The 18,700-nt window shown below is 38.7% G+C and overlaps 1 protein-coding gene across 1 annotated transcript in view; it reads right to left on the bottom strand.

Annotated features, from left to right (window-relative positions):
* The window catches only part of LOC126100415 (cadherin-23), a 410,352-nt gene that overhangs the window by 24,396 nt on the left and 367,256 nt on the right, over nucleotides 1-18,700 (bottom strand). The window contains exons 23-25 of the mRNA XM_049911011.1: nucleotides 11,496-11,616; nucleotides 10,795-10,964; nucleotides 6,839-6,923 (exon numbers count right to left, since the gene is read on the bottom strand). Of these exons, the coding sequence (XP_049766968.1) occupies nucleotides 6,839-6,923; nucleotides 10,795-10,964; nucleotides 11,496-11,616 (376 nt within the window). The remainder of the gene's footprint in view (nucleotides 1-6,838; nucleotides 6,924-10,794; nucleotides 10,965-11,495; nucleotides 11,617-18,700) is intronic.

The raw sequence follows: 18,700 nt of genomic DNA, 5'->3' as shown, positions 1-18,700 counted from the left end.
AGTCTGCAGCAGAGTGTGTGTTGATATGAAAACCAGTAAAGACAAGAGACAAGCAAGGCAGTACACATTTCTTTTTTCTCTATAATTTTGCTACAGCTTTACATGGCATGCTCCCCTTTCTGCAAAAGAATCTATTACCTCATCAAAGTCGATCAAACATTTCGCTACATGAAAAATTGAAATGTCATTGTCTAACACTGAAAAAGCTGTTAATACAAATGTACCCAAGACTGGTATGGTTTCTCGATCTGATTACATCTAATTTGTCACTGTCTGTTAGATATAACAAAATAGGCCTTTCTAATATTGCAGAAATTGTAACACAGACCAAATAAGTGAGACTGTTTTGGCACAAATTGTCATTTTTATAACACGACCAAATATAATTCACAAAGTACCAATATGAAATGCCTATTAGGCATACTATATGCAAAAATCTTTAAGTTAGGAAATAGTTTTACATTTCATTCATATGTTCCAGTTTTTCAAGTATGAGATCGAAAAGTAGTAGTACGAAATTTTTATATAAATTTGGAATCGTTAATATTCTTCCATAATTTGTGTGATGTCCTCATTTCATCTCCTTCCTCATTCTAACAAACAATCTTGTCATCACTAATTCAGTAAGCATTCCTGCCGTTGTCAAAACTTATTCGCCACTTAACTTCACTAACCTTGCCGGAATCACCGGTTTAATAATCCAGCTATTATTCACTGGTTAGGTGTTGTGTCATATTTGTACAACACATTTTCTGTGCTACTTCCAGAATAGAACTTACATGGCTGCTAGCTGGAGACTGTAAAACTGACACTTACTAGTGTAGTGATATGGCCAAAAATTTCCTGTCAAAATCTCATTTTCTTGGATACACTGAGAAGATAATACATAATCTTTCTTACATGTTATTCCTGTTAGTTGTTTATTCCCACGCTGGTAGTCTGAATCTATGGATTTTGCTAGTAATTATAACAACGCTGATCATTCGCAAAACCCAGTCAACCACATAATCAGACAGCAATTGGCATTTATCCATTCGGCTTTACTTCGCTCAGCTCATATAGCCCCCATCCCTTTTTGTCTACAGGAAAGTTTATTTCTAGATGCAATGAGGATTACCCTTACAGAGACATCAAGTTCACAATGCATGGATTCAAGCATAAACTTATGATTGATTCAGAAATCAACTTAGAATGTGTTCAAAAATCAACAAGGATGTGTTTAAAAATCATATGAATTAATCTATAGATCAACGTGCACTGAGTGCTAGTTGCTTTGTGAAACATGGTTTTATCCTCAAGGATGTGAATTAGATCCCCCCCTCCCCAAAACTGCCACCCAGGTCTGGTACCTCGATTTGACCCCCCCACCCCACCCCTCCCCCACCCCTCCCCCCTCCTAGATCCGGGCCTGCTGCGCTTGCGTGAATCTGGCAACTTGGGTGTGCCAGCAAAATTTTGCCAGGTAGCCTCACGCTGCTTGCTGCGCTGCTTACACAGCAAACAGCCATGTTTCTGTAGCCAGAAGTGGAAGAAGGTACTCTTCATACACAACTCAATTGTGCATGTGCATGAGCTCGCTCATAACTGCTAAAACGAATCTAATGTAAACCGAGGCCTACTAGAAAGACACGCCACAGTGTGAAGATAGGCCAAGCTCACCCAACTTAGCAAACAATTTGCATTTCTACACCAGTTATCTCGTAACTAGTGTAAATGTACAAATGAGAATTGCATCTTCAAATGGAATCCACTATTATGGAATTTTACTGTTATTTGCCCTACAATAATAGAAAGTCTGTAGGTCTACTAATAATTTGTTGCAGCTCTACTTGGGTACAATACAATTAAAATTATGCCAGAATGACTATCAGTCCCAAAAGGTGCCATATCTTCTATGAAATGAGGACTGCTATGCAGTAGAGACTAAACACTATAAACAAGGCATTATACCATTTATGTGGAGAGTTGATTTTAAATTTTTCTGGACAGCTAGCAACCAGTAAGAGTTCATAATAGCAGATTACAGTAGAAGATGCAATTCTCATCAGTACATGCACACCCAGTTGTGAGGTAACAGTTTTAGAAACGCATTTTGCCTGCTGAGTAAAGCGAGCAAGTGAGCTCAGGCCCACCCTCATGACACATGTGCAACAGCCTGTCTTTCTTATAGACCTCGATGTAAACAGTTGTGACATCACATTCATTGTTATGAAGCATTGCATAGTCTTCCTAAAGCCTTTGATACATTTTGCTGTTGACAGATGTTTGTATGAGCACTGTCTTTTGTTGTTGCATATGGCACATTTCCTTTCCAATTTATGTTTCATTTTCATTTTTCCCTCTTGGACATGTTTTATTGCTGCAGTATTATTCTGCAATAGTGGGATACAGTAAAATACTTTTTATAGAGTATTGGCTCTTACCAGCCAAAATTACAAAAATTTAATTGAAAACTAAAACAACAAAAAATTCCTGGAATTCTAAAAAATTCTCAGGTTTCTCCCGGATGAAAAACTTCCTGGGCTTTTCCCAGATCTCTCAATTGTCCTGGGTTGTGTACACTCTGATAATTTAATCACTGCTAACAATTGGTTTAAGAATCACAAAAGAAGGCTGTTGAATGGAAGAGACCTAGAGGCACCACAAGGTTTCAGATTGAGATTTCAGAACCAGATTTTAAATTGTACGATATTTTAAAGGGCAGATGTATACTCTGACAACAATTACTGGTTGGGAACAGCAGATTAAAACTGAGTAAACTGCAAAAAGGTGGGAAATTGAGGAGATGGGACTGGATAACTTGAAAAGATCAGATATTGTTGAGTGTCTCAGATGGAGCAGTAGGCAATGGCTGACCACAACAGGGAAATGACTAAGACGAATGAATAGCTTTAAGAGATGAAGTAGTGAAGGAGAGGATCAAATAGGTAAAAAGACAATGTCTAGTAGAAATCCTTGGATAACACAGGAGATAGTAAATTTAATTGATGAAAGAGGAAATATAAAAAAGCAGAAAATGAAGCAGTTGAAAGAGAATACAAATGTCTAAAATTTGAGATTGACAGAAACTGAAAAATGGCATATTTCACTAGGGGAAAAATAGATACTGCCTACAGGAAATTTAAGGAGATCATTACCGAGCGAGGTGGCGCAGTGGTTAGACACTGGACTCACATTCGGAAGGACGACGGTTCAATCCCGCGTCCGGCCATCCTGATTTAGGTTTTCCGTGATTTCCCTAAAATCACTCCAGGCAAATGCCGGGATGGTTCCTCTGAAAGGGCACGGCCGACTTCCTTCCCCATCCTTCCCTAATCCGATGAGACCGATGACCACGCTGTCTGGTCTCCTTCCCCAAACCAACCAACCAACCAAGGAGATCATTGGTGAAAGGAGGAACAGCTGTATGAATATTAAGAGCTCAGATAAAAAACCAGTCCTAAGCAAAGAAAAGAAAGCTGAAAGGTGAAAGGAGTATATGAAGGGTCTGTACGAGAGAGACAAACTTGACGGCAATATTTTAGAAGTGAAAGAGGATGTAAATGATGATGAGATGAGAGATATGATACGGTGAGTACAATTTGACAGAGCACTAAAAGCTCAGAAGTGCTGCTGACTGCAGCAATGTAGCAGCTGCAGCACTGCAGTAGAGTGATGGCCCTTTTGTTTTGTCCTGAGTGTCAACTCAACTGATAAAAAAACATGAGTGAAAAAGCCACCCTTGATCTCTTCAATGCAGTTTCAATCTCGTTATTCCTATGTGCAGTTTATACTGTATCTGCTGCAGTTCATCAGCAAGTATACACACCTAAGGTAGCAGCATTGCGTAACAGACCAGGAATTCCCCTCTTGCATTTCTATTCCTTATGGCGACCTTCCTCTTCTTCTTCCTCTTCCTCTTCCTACTTTCCCACTGCTTCTACAATGCTGAAGCTCAGCATAACATTGACAAATAAACATTGGCCCAATTTTTATGAGAATTATTTTTTTTACATACAAAAGTAATTTTTCAGATAACAAGACATTGAAAAAAAGAAATTTTTTGACAATATTATGCAAAATTTTGGACATATTGGCAGGTTATTTTAACACTACATTTTTTCATGTCATCAATCAAATCTTGCTAGAATACAATATCTGTGATAAGACAGTGGCAGTTGTTACAGACAACGCTGCAATTACAAAAAAGCTGCCTAAATCTTAAGGATTCAGCATTACCCTGTTTTGCCCACTGCACAGGGTGTACATAAAGTCTGGGAACATTTTTAATTATTCATTGCACAAGAACTAAACATTGCACAGATGTCATACATATTGTATTTGGAAGAGAAACTCTGAAAGTTTTTTTTTTTTTTTTTTTCTTTTTCCCCTCCCAAACATTTGATATGCAAACCACGAGTGACCCAGCAGATGTCAATACAGTAATCGAATTCTTGCCACATCTATCCCAGCATGGCATCATCAACTGTGGCAGTTGCTTCCCGTATTCCCTCCTGGAGCTCTGCTACATTACGTGGTAGAGGCGGTACATACATCAGATCTTTAATGTGTCCCCACAGAAAAAAGTCACATGTAGTGAGATATGGTGATCAGGGAGACCATTTCATGAAACAGCTGTCCCCTTCTGTAGCACGGCCGATCCATCGATGGTGCAGCTCCGTGTTCAGGTACCCACGATCTTCATGATGAAAATGGAGTGGAGACGCATCCCGCTGAAAGAAGAACGGAGAATCTGATTGCATTTGAGGCATCAGCCATTGCTGCAACATGTCCAAGTAGGAATATCCAGTGACAGTGCTCTCGGCAAAGAAGAATGGCCAGTACAGTTTTCGACATGATGAGGCCCAAAAACCTTTTACCTCTTGCGAATCACGCTCAAATTCAATGCATTCATGTGGATGCTTTGTACCCCAGTTTCAACAATTATGCCTGTTCACTTCCCCATTAGTGTGAAAAGTGGCTTTGTCACTAAAAATTAAGCAATCAACAATGCCATCTCCATCCTCCCTCATTCAATTGTTGCAACTGTGAACAAAACTCAAAACTCTTGTCTTTGTCGTCATCATTGAGCTTCTGCACTAGCTCCAATTTGAATGGCTTCATACACAGCTTCTGTTGCAGGACTTTCCACTCTGTGATTGGAGCCATCTTGGGGCACAACACACTGATTTCTTTGGATTCATGAATGTGTCTCGCATGCGCTCCACATGTACTTCACTCACGCTGGGATGTCCAGTTCCCTTTGCCGGGAACACGCAACCCATTGTAATGAATTTGGTGTGCCAGTGGTAAATGGCTTCTTACCGTACTTGGTTCCAAACATGTGTTGAACATCTGTAGCACACTTGTTTTTCTCGAACTCCAACACACAGAAAACTCACTGTTTGCGACTAGCCCTGATTATCAGCAAATTACCAAACTACACTGTGGTGTTATACACGAAAACAAACTTTCAGGGCTTCTCTTCAAAATGTCATATGTATGATACAATGTTTGGTTCTTGTGCAATAAACAATTGCAAGTGTTCCCAGACTTTATGTACACTCTGTACAAGATTTTTTCAGAGCAAAAACAGTTTTCAAAATTTTACTGAAAACAAAAGTCTATTTTGACTTTCTTTCATAACTCTACACTAGCCAGTGACAAACAGCGCAATGTTCAAAAAGGAGCAAACAAAAAAGAACTGAGACTTACAAGAGATGCCAACTCAATGGAACAGCTCATCAGCTCATGCCACATGCTTAAAAAAATTTGGAAGTATGAAGCAAGCTTGAGATTGCAGTCAATGAAAGTTCAAAAGCACTGTCCACTCTCGCAGCAGGACATTACTTAACTATACAAGAGATAATAGATCTTCTTGAACCTTCTGAAGTAGCAACAACAACAATCTCAGGGGAGTCATATGTAACTGCTTACTTAATTATACCTCTTATATGAGGTATTGTTGCCAAGTTTTCAGACTTGTAAAGAACCTTAACAACTAATGAAGGCTGAAGTGTTCTGGATTCCTTGATTAAATCAGTCAATGAAAGAGTGAAATCATTTAAAACATTGGCTGTTAATATGCTTGTGACATTATTGGATCTTAGGATTAAAAAACTTGTTTCAGGACATTTCAAGAGGCAGAGAATACTGCAAAGTACTTCAGAAAGAGTATTCTGCTATCACTGCATCAGCTACAAGAATAATACCTGAAACAGAAGCAGCCATGAGCAGTGCTAATACGTCTACTGATACATCTAACAGTTTGAAATTGGATTATCTACATTTTTTGATAATTAGCAACAGTGCAATGTCAATGTCATTATACAAGATTCCATAATTGACCTAAATCAATATTTTGAAAAATGTGTAATAGACAAGCATGCTTGTGTATCAGAATATTGTGCAAAATCTAATAGTGTGTTGTGTGTAATGGCCATTAAATTTTTGTGGTGTCCAGTGACTTCAGTTCCTGCAAACAGGGTTTTCCCCAAGGATGGATAAATAATTACTTAAAAATGCATCAGAGTAAAGGAGAAGAATTTAAATACCTTACATGTATCTTTTAATGTTGTATTTTAAACAACAGACTAAAGGACGAAAATTTAAATACCTTACTTTTTATTTTAAAAAATATGTATATCTTGCATTGTTGTATTTTAAGCAATAAAAATTCTTAGAAAGCTATTTTTCATTTGAAATACCTGCCCACAACAATCGATAGTTAATCGATACATCAATAGTTCCAAAAAATACTATCGATAATATCGGGTGTGTCAACTATTTATGTTCAAGTAACACTAAGTTCTACTCGTTATAAAAATCACTTTTATTGTGAAGAAAGTATGATACATACCAATAGTAATATTGTCTTGGTAAAATACTGGTTTGTTGTCATCTATGTCATCCACTTTCACTTTCACCTGCATCTCAGATGGATCCTAAATACAAAAGTAACAGTAAAGGATTAGGTTGGCTTATTTAATCTGAGGCTGGAAAACACATTTCTTTCGCATAAGATGGAATATTAATTTTGTACACAGAGTAGAATGCTGATATATGGCTAATCTGAAGAATAGTTGACAACAAGAAATTCTTTTTAGCGTAATAAAACATTTATAGTTTGTTAATGAGTCACAAGATTTTTGTTACAAAAAACACTATATACCAAGGATATGTTTCATTTCATTTTCAGTTCATTTTATTATCTTCATGTAAATCATTTACATGATGTAGGAATTGTCACAACAAAGTTATCATACTAATACAAGTACTACAGACATAATAATGGAATATCACTTTCAAGACATTTTTTTAAAAGTACAAATTTAGACATATAATTTAAAATTTTTGGCAATAAATTTACACACAATCAAAGTACTCATCTACATCATAGAAAGTTTTGCTTAAAAGGTAATTTTTAAGCTCAGTCTTAAATTTTACTTCATCTATTATTTCCTTCATGTACACTGGCAAAGCATTGTAAAGTTTTATTCCAAAATAACTTATATGCTTTTGGGTTTGTGTTGTCCTTACCCTTTCTACATACAAATTCTTACCAGTTCTAGTATTATAATTATGGCAGTCCTCATTTGTACGTAGATTTTTCATTTTTTTGTACACAGAATGCTTTTAAAAATATACAGTGATGGTATTGTGAGTATTTGCAGTTCTTTGAAAAGGGGCCTACAATGAGTTCTTGGAGAGTTATGTGTTATGATTCGTATAGCTCTTTTCTGAAATTTGAAGATATCTGTTAAGCTTGATTTAGTTTTACCCCAGAACACTATGCCGTAAGACACGGTGGACTGAAAGTAAGCAAAATACACTAGTCTAGTATAGTCTGTGCTGGATACTCTAGATAATATCCTCAATGCAAAACATGCCGAATTGAGCCTGTGGGATAAGTACTTGAGATGGTCTTTCCAGCTTAAGTTTTGATCAATGTGCATGCCCAAAAACTTTGTGGATTGTACACTCTCTATCTTCTTATCCATTAGTTTTAACTGGAGGTCCATATCTTGAGTTGCTTTGCCATACCGTATATAATTTGTTTTACTTAGATCAAGTGTTAACTCATTAGCATTAAACCAATGTTAAATATATTTCAGGACTATATCAGTTGTGGTGGTTAATGATTTTTTATCATAACTTATAATTATGCTAGTGTCATCTGCGAACAACATTATTTTGGTAGAAATATTAGGATTTTTTATGACATTTATATAAGGCAAGAATAATAAGGGACCAAGAACACTGCCCTGTGGGACACCTATTTCCAATTTCTTTGCATCTGAGACCCACTTGATTTTCTGATTTTTATGTTCTGCGATGATTTCTACCACCTGAGTTCTATCTTGAAGGTAAGATTCAAACCACCGCTTCACAACTCCCCTTACACCTATTGCCTCCATCTTGTTTAACAGAATTTTGTGATTTACTGTATCAAAAGCTTTAGATAAATCTAAGTTAATTCCCACTACACATTTTTTAGTGTCGAGACTCCTGACAATCTCTTTGGTATAGGTATGGATAGCTGATTCTGTGCTGTGGCCCGAGCGAAAGCCATGTTGATTGCAGTTTAGAAGTTTGTGAGCATCTAAGTAATTTATAAGTCTGGTTTTCATTAATTTCTCTAGAATTTTTGAAAATGATTGGAGAAGGGATATTGGTCTATAATTTTCTACCTTGTATGGATCTCCTTTTGTAAACAGAGGTCTAACCTTAGAGATTCTCAACCTCTCAGGAAACACACCTTCGCTGAAAGACAAATTGGCAATATGTACCAGGGGCTTTATAATTTGTTGGGCAACTTTTTTTATTATTGACACAGGCACTTCATCCACACCTGCAGACATTTTTGATTTTAGACTCTTTATCACCTTTAATATTTCATTACCATTTGTGGGAGTTAACAACATACTACATACTATGCTCCCACCAAAATGACACTGCTTCTGACCAATATTTCAAATGAAGCATATGTATTGCAAGCAAGTAAACAGCCTTTGGAGTGGTTATTTTCGACAAAACTTGAAGAACTAAACATTGCACAAACAATTTCTTATTACTTTGTTGTTAGAGAGATATGATAGTGTTCAGAGTTGCCTCATACACTGAAATGAAACCCTGGTAATGTGCATATGTAACAGAGGGCACTGTTGTGCACTAGAGTTCTCATACATCACAAAACCTATTACTTCTATGATACTTTGTTATCTCACCATGTGACAACCTAATGTATTTTGAATACACATTACTATGTGGAAAACAGTTCCTATTAATTGTAAACAGAACCACATTTTCCATTTAACGAAAGCATAAAACTTGTTGACTCATGAAATACAGTTCACAATCAAATACACTCCTGGAAATGGAAAAAAGAACACATTGACACCGGTGTGTCAGACCCACCATACTTGCTCCGGACACTGCGAGAGGGCTGTACAAGCAATGATCACACGCACGGCACAGCGGACACACCAGGAACCGCGGTGTTGGCCGTCGAATGGCGCTAGCTGCGCAGCATTTGTGCACCGCCGCCGTCAGTGTCAGCCAGTTTGCCGTGGCATACGGAGCTCCATCGCAGTCTTTAACACTGGTAGCATGCCGCGACAGCGTGGACGTCAACCGTATGTGCAGTTGACGGACTTTGAGCGAGGGCGTATAGTGGGCATGCGGGAGGCCGGGTGGACATACCGCCGAATTGCTCAACACGTGGGGCGTGAGGTCTCCACAGTACATCGATGTTGTCGCCAGTGGTCGGCGGAAGGTGCACGTGCCCGTCGACCTGGGACCGGACCGCAGCGACGCACGGATGCACGCCAAGACCGTAGGATCCTACGCAATGCCGTAGGGGACCGCACCGCCACTTCCCAGCAAATTAGGGACACTGTTGCTCCTGGGGTATCGGCGAGGACCATTCGCAACCGTCTCCATGAAGCTGGGCTACGGTCCCGCACACCGTTAGGCCGTCTTCCGCTCACGCCCCAACATCGTGCAGCCCGCCTCCAGTGGTGTCGCGACAGGCGTGAATGGAGGGACGAATGGAGACGTGTCGTCTTCAGCGATGAGAGTCGCTTCTGCCTTGGTGCCAATGATGGTCGTATGCGTGTTTGGCGCCGTGCAGGTGAGCGCCACAATCAGGACTGCATACGACCGAGGCACACAGGGCCAACACCCGGCATCATGGTGTGGGGAGCGATCTCCTACACTGGCCGTACACCACTGGTGATCGTCGAGGGGACACTGAATAGTGCACGGTACATCCAAACCGTCATCGAACCCATCGTTCTACCATTCGTAGACCGGCAAGGGAACTTGCTGTTCCAACAGGACAATGCACGTCCGCATGTATCCCGTGCCACCCAACGTGCTCTAGAAGGTGTAAGTCAACTACCCTGGCCAGCAAGATCTCCGGATCTGTCCCCCATTGAGCATGTTTGGGACTGGATGAAGCGTCGTCTCACGCGGTTTGCACGACCAGCACGAACGCTGGTCCAACTGAGGCGCCAGGTGGAAATGGCATGGCAAGCCGTTCCACAGGACTACATCCAGCATCTCTACGATCGTCTCCATGGGAGAATAGCAGCCTGCGTTGCTGCGAAAGGTGGATATACACTGCACTAGTGCCGACATTGTGCATGCTCTGTTGCCTGTGTCTATGTGCCTGTGGTTCTGTCAGTGTGATCATGTGTTGTATCTGACCCCAGGAATGTGTCAATAAAGTTTCCCCTTCCTGGGACAATGAATTCACGGTGTTCTTATTTCAATTTCCAGGAGTGTATATTTACTATTAAATGGCGACTTTACCTGTCTGTTGTACTGTTTACGTAAGCTTTGAGGCCTCAGAGATCTTTTGAAGCATTTAACAGTAAGGACATGTTCTGCTGACTCTTCTCTGTCAAGCCTTTTAGCAACAGTAATCAAACCTCTGTTATCAGTAATTCTACTGATATTGAACAGTCCATCTTCATTGCCATCTGTAACAATGTAGTGAATTTAATTTCATTAATGAGTACTATGCAAGCAAGTTACATGAAATAAAAAGACATTAATAACCAACTTACTTCAATTATCTGGAACATTATAATGCACAGTAGCAAAAGCAATTCAAGTGACTTTTATTGGTAACTCTAGCCCTCCATCTGCCTTCCTTTTCATTTACAAATATTTTTGTTTCAATTTTCACAGCTTATTGAATAAATATTTAAAAAATGAAGTCCTCGGATGAATGGGTGCCATATGAAAAAAGTTTTAAATGTTTTTTAGTTAGAGAAACATATTTTTCCTTTCTCTGCAAATAACTGGCAAAACTGGGGCTGAAGAAAGCCATGTTACCTACATTGCTCAGTGCTAAATTTGATAGAAAATATATTCTAACCATGACTGATTATTAATTCTCACAAAATGCTTATAGAATTGCATATTTTTCAAAAATAATATTTTTACAAACCAGAAAATATGTGCAAAAAGGCGTAACATGAATAAATTACTAAGAATTGTGAACTCACAAGTGATAAGATAATCAATTTCTGCATTTTCATTAATATCTCCATCAAATGCTTCCACATAGCCAACTTCAGTCCCACTTGGCACTTCTTCCTCAACATAAAAAATTTGTGGTTCATCATCCTGAAAGCAAAATACTGTCTTTTATTCAAAGAAAGCAACACCAATAGGAGTGTTTTGTCAGTTCATAAAATAAACAATGCCTAAAAATTAAATTAGTGAACGAATTATCAGACGCCTCCAATAAAAAAACCTTAAGTGAAAGAAAAATAGTACAAAATATGCAAACTGCTTCATTGTTCATAATTCTGTAGTACATAGAATCAAAATGAAAGTAAGATCCAGTGTGGTCTTTATACAGTGATAAATTTAATAATTAAATAGATCACCCATCCGTTTGCTCAAAATGAGAAAATTCTATCAAATATATAGTAGTAGTTTATTGTTAAAGCAGTAAACTTAGTTGAGTTTCTTTGACTTGCATGTCTTTTATTCAAGTGTACCTTGGCTGGTTCCACATTCCTGTAAGCTCTCATTCTTGATGGAATCCACAAAATACAATGAATGAATGAAGAACAAACAGCTGAAGGTGATTTCTTACACTTCAACATCATTATGTAACTGATATGTTATCAATATGAAACAGCATTGTGTTCTATCACCACATGAATCCTTTCCATCAGTTCCTCAGACACTTTCGATTATTGTCCACTTGATCTTTCTTCAGGAAGAATCTCTTGTCCTCAACTTAAAATGCACGCCCAATTCTAGGACTCTGATTTATATTTCGTAGACTTTGTGGATTTGAAAGTAAATATCATCTGCCGTTATGTTTTACTCAAAGAAAAGGGAGGATGGGACAGGGTTGGAGGCTGGGTAAACACTGCTGGCTACAACACCATAATTGTTGGTACTTTTTTCCAATCTTTGTGTGTACTCATCACTACCCAAACAGAGCTTTTTCTACAATACAATACAGCAACTTTTGTACAGCAGTCACATCATGTTCTTACATGTTTACAAAATCCCGTTATGGAAGAGACCTTTCTGAGATGTGTGATGATGCACTGCAAGTTACTTCTGTGAAGTATACTAATGATCAGTTATGAGTAATGTTAATCTGCTCATACTGTTGACTGTGGAAATAGTCTTTGGATTACTTTATACATATTAGAATGAACTCAACTATTTTGAAAAAAAAAAAAAAATGCCACTGCCACTCAAATTATTTCTGTCTAACTATGCACTGGCTTGACAGGTTTACTCCAGGTTATCTTTGTACAGAGTCAATGACTTGGGGCATATTTCCTGACACATTTAAATATAATGTAGTAACACCCAGCTACAAAATTTGAGATAGGGAAACCACTTTTAATTATAACCCTATATCACTCCTTCCAGTCTTTTCAAAAGTGTTTGAGGATGTAACCTATAACGGAATACCAGCTCATGTAACAGAACAGAACTTGTTAGCTGCCTCTCCAGTTGGCCTTCATAAAGGATTCTCCACACAAAAAGGAATACATAATGTCACAAATGAAGTGCTAGCAAAGTAAACAAGGAAAATTATCCTGTTGGATTAATTTGTGACATTGGCAAAGCCTTTGATTACATGGATCATAAAATTATACTAGTGAATTGAAGTGTTATGACATCAATTGCACCCTTCTTGAATGGATGGAATCTTACCTCCACAACAGAAATAGACTGTACCTCCAGCATGAAAATAGTCTTAGAACGGTGGAAAGTAGTGTGCGACAGGGATCTGTACCGTGCCAACTCTTGTTTCTAACCAACGTAAATGATCTTCCTATCAATTCAAAATGGCAGCTGAAAAACTGTAATGTTTGCTGATGACACAAGCACAATAGTCAAGGGTCTAAACTCAGTTCAGATGGTAGATGAACTGGCCTGCATATGGTTCATAGGTAACAGTTCAAGTGTTTATCTCACGAAGACTCATTATTCTTGCTTTCAGAGCAATCCTTTTTTGAACTAGAGTGACACACACACACACACACACACACACACACACACACACACACACACACACACATTCCTTTGCCCTAGATATGCTGGCTATAAGAACAGTAGGTAGTGGTGCATTTCAGCAGATGGACTAGGTTGTGGTTGGCATAGTGTCAGGTTGGGTGTATAGAGGGAGAGAGAGATGTGAGGTAAGGAGAGTGATTGATGGAGGATGGCTAGCAGCTCAGAAGGTGTCAGCTGCTTTGCTAGCTAGGAATGGGGTGGCAGGTACATGGACTTGGCATGTGATGCACAGTTGTTGCAGCTGGTGGGGAGTGACACACATGATGTGGAGACATGAACTGGGAGGGATGACAGGATGGAGGAAGGGGAAACAATTGGATGGATGGTGCAGGTACAGTGGTTTACCAGAGACTGTGGTAAGGATGTTCATGGAAGCAGGAGGATGTGTTGTAACAACATATGTGCTGGCACTGTTTGTCCAGGGGCACAGGTGTGCTTGTGTAAGTGTGTGTGTGTGTGTGTATGATGTTTTACTCTCGCTTTAAAAAAAAAAAAGATTATTCTGAATGCACTCAAGTTTCTTTCTTTTGAGCTTGCCTATTGATGACTCAGTGCTTCTGGTTTTTGGCGAGTGGTCTCCTTTAATCCAAAACTATTTACATTGTATTAAAACTCTCCAAAACATAAACAATCATATTACAAAATTTCAAACAAGCAATAATAGCTTTAAGCAACAGAAGTAGGCATTAATGTCCATATACAAATGAAGCACAATGCATAAAGTACCTTGGGGTCCAGCTAGGTAACAAGTCAAAATCAGCTTAACAGGTCAATTAACTAATTATGAATATCAGTTCAGTGTGTTATGCTTTAGAAGTGTCTCTCACTATGTTGACCGAAATGCAAGATTGTTGGCTTATTTTGCATATTTACTTTCCCTTTTTTCTTATTGAGTTATCTCCTGGGGCAGTGCACCTAAAGTTGACAAAATGCTCGTTCAGCAGAAGTTTGCAGTAAGAATGCAGGATGAAGCAGGTAACTGTGCATCTTGCAGAAGCCATTTTAATGACCTTACAATTCCTGCACTCATTTGACAATACATTTTGTCCTTAATGATTCTTGTTGCTTATAGTAAAAATCACTTCACAGAATCACAAGGCAAGACACGAAAATAATTTTCCTTTAGGCTTTGACTCCTTGTCCAGGGTTTAGAGTGGAGTTATGCACTCTGGTGGTAAGAGATTCAGTAAGTTCTCTTCTGACATTAAGCAAGAAAGTGGGAATCCCTACCAATTCAAAAGAAAATTAAAAATATACCACATTAACAACTATTTCCACAAATTATGTGAATATCTAGATTCCAGGACTGAAAGTTCTGTTAAATAGCAAGTAGTGGTGTTAGTTATAAAGCTGAACAATAAGTAACAATGTACTATAAATATCACTCAGTATCTGTAGATATAAAAAAATATTCTATCTAAAAAGTACTATAGTAATCAAGTAAATAAAAGATACTAATAGGCAGACAAACAGCATTTATATAATAAAACTGAGGAGGCAGCATGTTTTTGTTCAAAGTAGTAGTTTTCTTACTAATTTACTTAATAAAATTTAAATGGCATAAACATGTTTATGTTAAGTATTACAGTGATAGTTTATTGTTAATACAGTATACAGATTATGTTTACATGATAGATCTGTCTGAATACATCTTCTTCTTCTTTTCTTCTTTTGCTACTGCCATTATCCTGCATTGTGTGCAGGGTTGGGAGGGTTAAGTACGGATTTGGCATGGTGAATTTTAAGGGGCAGCCGTATGCCCTTCCTGCCGCCACCCCATACCCCCCGGGACAGAATTAGTGTACCCCAGCTGTCTGCATCTAGTGTCAATCATGAAATAGTGTGAATGTGCTTCAAATGTCTGAGAGTCATGTAACTGAGGCGGGACATGGGGACCAGCCCAGCATTCACCTAGGAGGATGTGGAAAACTGCCTAAAAACCACATCCAGGCTGGCTGGCACACCGGCTGTCATCGGTAATCTGCCGTGGAGATTCGATCCGGGGCCGGCGCACCTACCCGAGTCCAGGAAGCAGCGCGTCAGTGCTCTCGGCTATCCTGGCAGGTTATCTGTCTGAATACATGAAACACATAAAATGAAGGAAAAGTAGCCATTTACATATGGCTGACTGATGAGTGGACTTAGAAACAAAACAGTATTTACACTAGCTTTCGAGCTATAGCTCACATGATGTGTGCAATTCCACTATAAATAAAGCCAGATATCAAAAGCTAGCATAAATACTGTTTTCTGTTGCATGTTTCTATGCACCACACATCAGTCAGCTACAGGTGAGTGGTTTGCATTTCCTTCATTTTACATATTATTCCATCCAGGAATTTCCATTGTTGTTTCATATTTGTCTTACATTTATGCATACATTGATTCGTTCCATGTCCCTGGGAGTTCTCCTTAATCAGATTTACAGAAGATGATGAATGAATGAAACAATGAATGAATGGACACAAACAAGCTAGTACTTTGCAGGCTATCAGTGGGAAATATTTTGACCTTCGATGTGAATCTTCAGGTTTTGGCGGCGCAAAGACTGTTCCATTAAGTTTCGGGTGTGCAGCCGCAAGAAATCTCCTTCTTCTTCTAATATTTTCGCTGTATATCGTCCAGCCATCTTCAGAGTGAGTCGCAACACTGCCGCTCCAGTGCTCGCTTCGTCCCTTTATACTCGTGTACCGCGCGACTGCGTATGCGGCCACCAATGCAAATGCGCCAGAGATGTTGGTCGGCGGCAGAGACGTGCATAATGCGCGAGTTGTATCTATGACTCCGCAGTTGATCTGTGTTGGCATGTCGATATATCATTGTGAGCTGCACTTTGACAACATCTTTGCGAGTTTATTACTGCAAGTGCCAGATTCCATGATTTATCAAGATTAAAACCACTATCTCTATTAATTAAATTCGTTGTCAAGCGAATTTAATTTGCCTCTTTCACTATCGAGTCCCAAAAGGATGATGTAGTTGGCAAAATTTCGACATTGTCATACAACATACTGTGACCATTATCAATACAGTGCTCTGCCACTGCTGACTTGTTAGGTTGTAAAAGTCGTGTGTACCTCCGGTGTTCTGTACATCTTTCTTGGACAGTACGAGTTGTTTGTCCAATGTAAGAAAGGCCACATTCACATGGAATTTTGTAAACTCCAGATTTTTGGAGCAGCAAATCATCTTTGATGGACCCCATGAGTGCAGCTGTCTTGGGTGGAGGACAAAAAATCACTTTTACTTTGTGTCTGCCAAGAATCCGTCCTATTTTTGATGAGAGGCTACTTGCAGTAATAAACTCGCAAAGACGTCGTCACAGTGCAGCTCACAATGATATATTGACATGCCAACACAGATCAACTGCGGAGTCATAGATACAACTCGCGCATTATGCACGTCTCTGCCGCCTACCAACGTCTCTGGCACATTTGCATTGATGGCCACATGCGCAGTCGCGCGGTACACGAGTATAAAGGGACGAAGCGAGCACTGGAGCGGCAGTGTTGCGACTCACTCTGAAGATGGCTGGACGATATACAGCCGAAATATTGCGGCTGCACACCCAAAACTTAATGGAACATTTTGACCTTCATCTGGCAGGTAAATGGAGTGTCAATAAGATAATTCAGTCTAAAATGGGGATTCTTTATTGAGGAATGATAAATATTTATTTTCTGCACTGAGCAAATTCCCAGTGGCAATTCAAGAGCATACTGCAATAACCATAATTAATATGTTCTTAGACTCAAGTACCTTCAGTGAGTAAATGCGTAAGTGACCATAAAGGTCCAATATTCACAGTAAATCTGTCAAGCACTTAGGTTCAAATCAGAAAAGAAAAATTGTGTACAATATAAACATAATCAATGGCTATCTCAACATTTTTACAGAAAGTGTCTAGTTAAAATACTGTGATGATTTGCAGTGTAGATGAAAAAAGTCCTTCTTAAATACAGTACTTCAGCACTCTAAGTCCTGTTTTCCCCCCAATATAAATGAGGCTAAATTTAAAGAGAATAGAAGGAAGGGAGAAATACAATATGGGATTAAAATATCATGTGCCAATTAGACGAACTTCTACCTAACGCATAGACTAAACCCGCAATCAAGAAATAAAATTTCACTGTCATAAGTAGACCTATTGTTAAGTTTTATACTTTATTATTAAAAAAGAATATCCACATAATTCAGATAAAAACTAAACAAATTCTAGAATAAATAAAAAACAATTTTCTATAGTGGCAGCAAAATTGTCCCACTAATAAATAACTAAACTGAGATGCATTACATTTACTGCAACAGACATGGTTTAAATTATAAAGCTCATTATACTGCTAAAAAGGCAAATCAGTCACTCAGCAATATCAAACACTTCATTGTAATTGTTCTCAAAGGCATTCTGCTACCCATACTGTCACAAGTAGTTTGATAATGAACAATTTCAAATATAAGGATATGGAGATAAGTCACTGCCAATTAAATAGAAAAGGCACTGAGCAGCACAGACAGATGTGTAGAAAAGATGGAAAGTAAAACAGCTTTCAGGCAAAGTCCTTAATTTTAATTAAGAGACACAAGCACAAAGCCACTGTCATTTCCCACCACCTCTGCCTGACTGGTCTCCTCTCTTTGGTGAGCAGTGACTTATCCTCTTACATATATTTTATTACAAGTTGTTCCACTCCACATAATAGCTACACCATGGAAATAAGTTCAACAATTACCCTTGCTACACAGGTCTTCAGTAACAAGAAACAGTTCCTGAAAAGCAGGCATGTAAATATCAAAACTGGGAAATTGTTCATAAAAACATTTTCTGGGGTGTTCTGTTATATAGCTGTGAAACACGAATCCTAATGAAACAGGATACACAATTCGTGGAAGCAGAGGAGAAGGATGCTGAAAATAAGAGAAAAGACAAAAAGTTAAACAAGTGGGTCTTCATGGGAGTAGATGAAACAAAGGAACTGATCAGAATATAATAGAGGGAAACATTCCACGTGGGAAAAATATATTTAAAAAGAAAGATGATGAGACTTACCCAACAAAAGCGCTGGCAGGTCGATAGACACACAAATAAACACAAACATACACACAAAACTCTAGCTTTCGCAACCAACGGTTGCCTCGTCAGGAAAGAGGGAAGGAG

Source organism: Schistocerca cancellata, chromosome 9, assembly GCF_023864275.1.
Source record: "Schistocerca cancellata isolate TAMUIC-IGC-003103 chromosome 9, iqSchCanc2.1, whole genome shotgun sequence".
NCBI classification, from domain to species: Eukaryota; Metazoa; Arthropoda; class Insecta; order Orthoptera; family Acrididae; genus Schistocerca; species Schistocerca cancellata.
The sequence above is the reverse complement of the archived record's forward strand: the minus strand, read 5'-3'. Positions and strand labels throughout refer to the sequence as shown.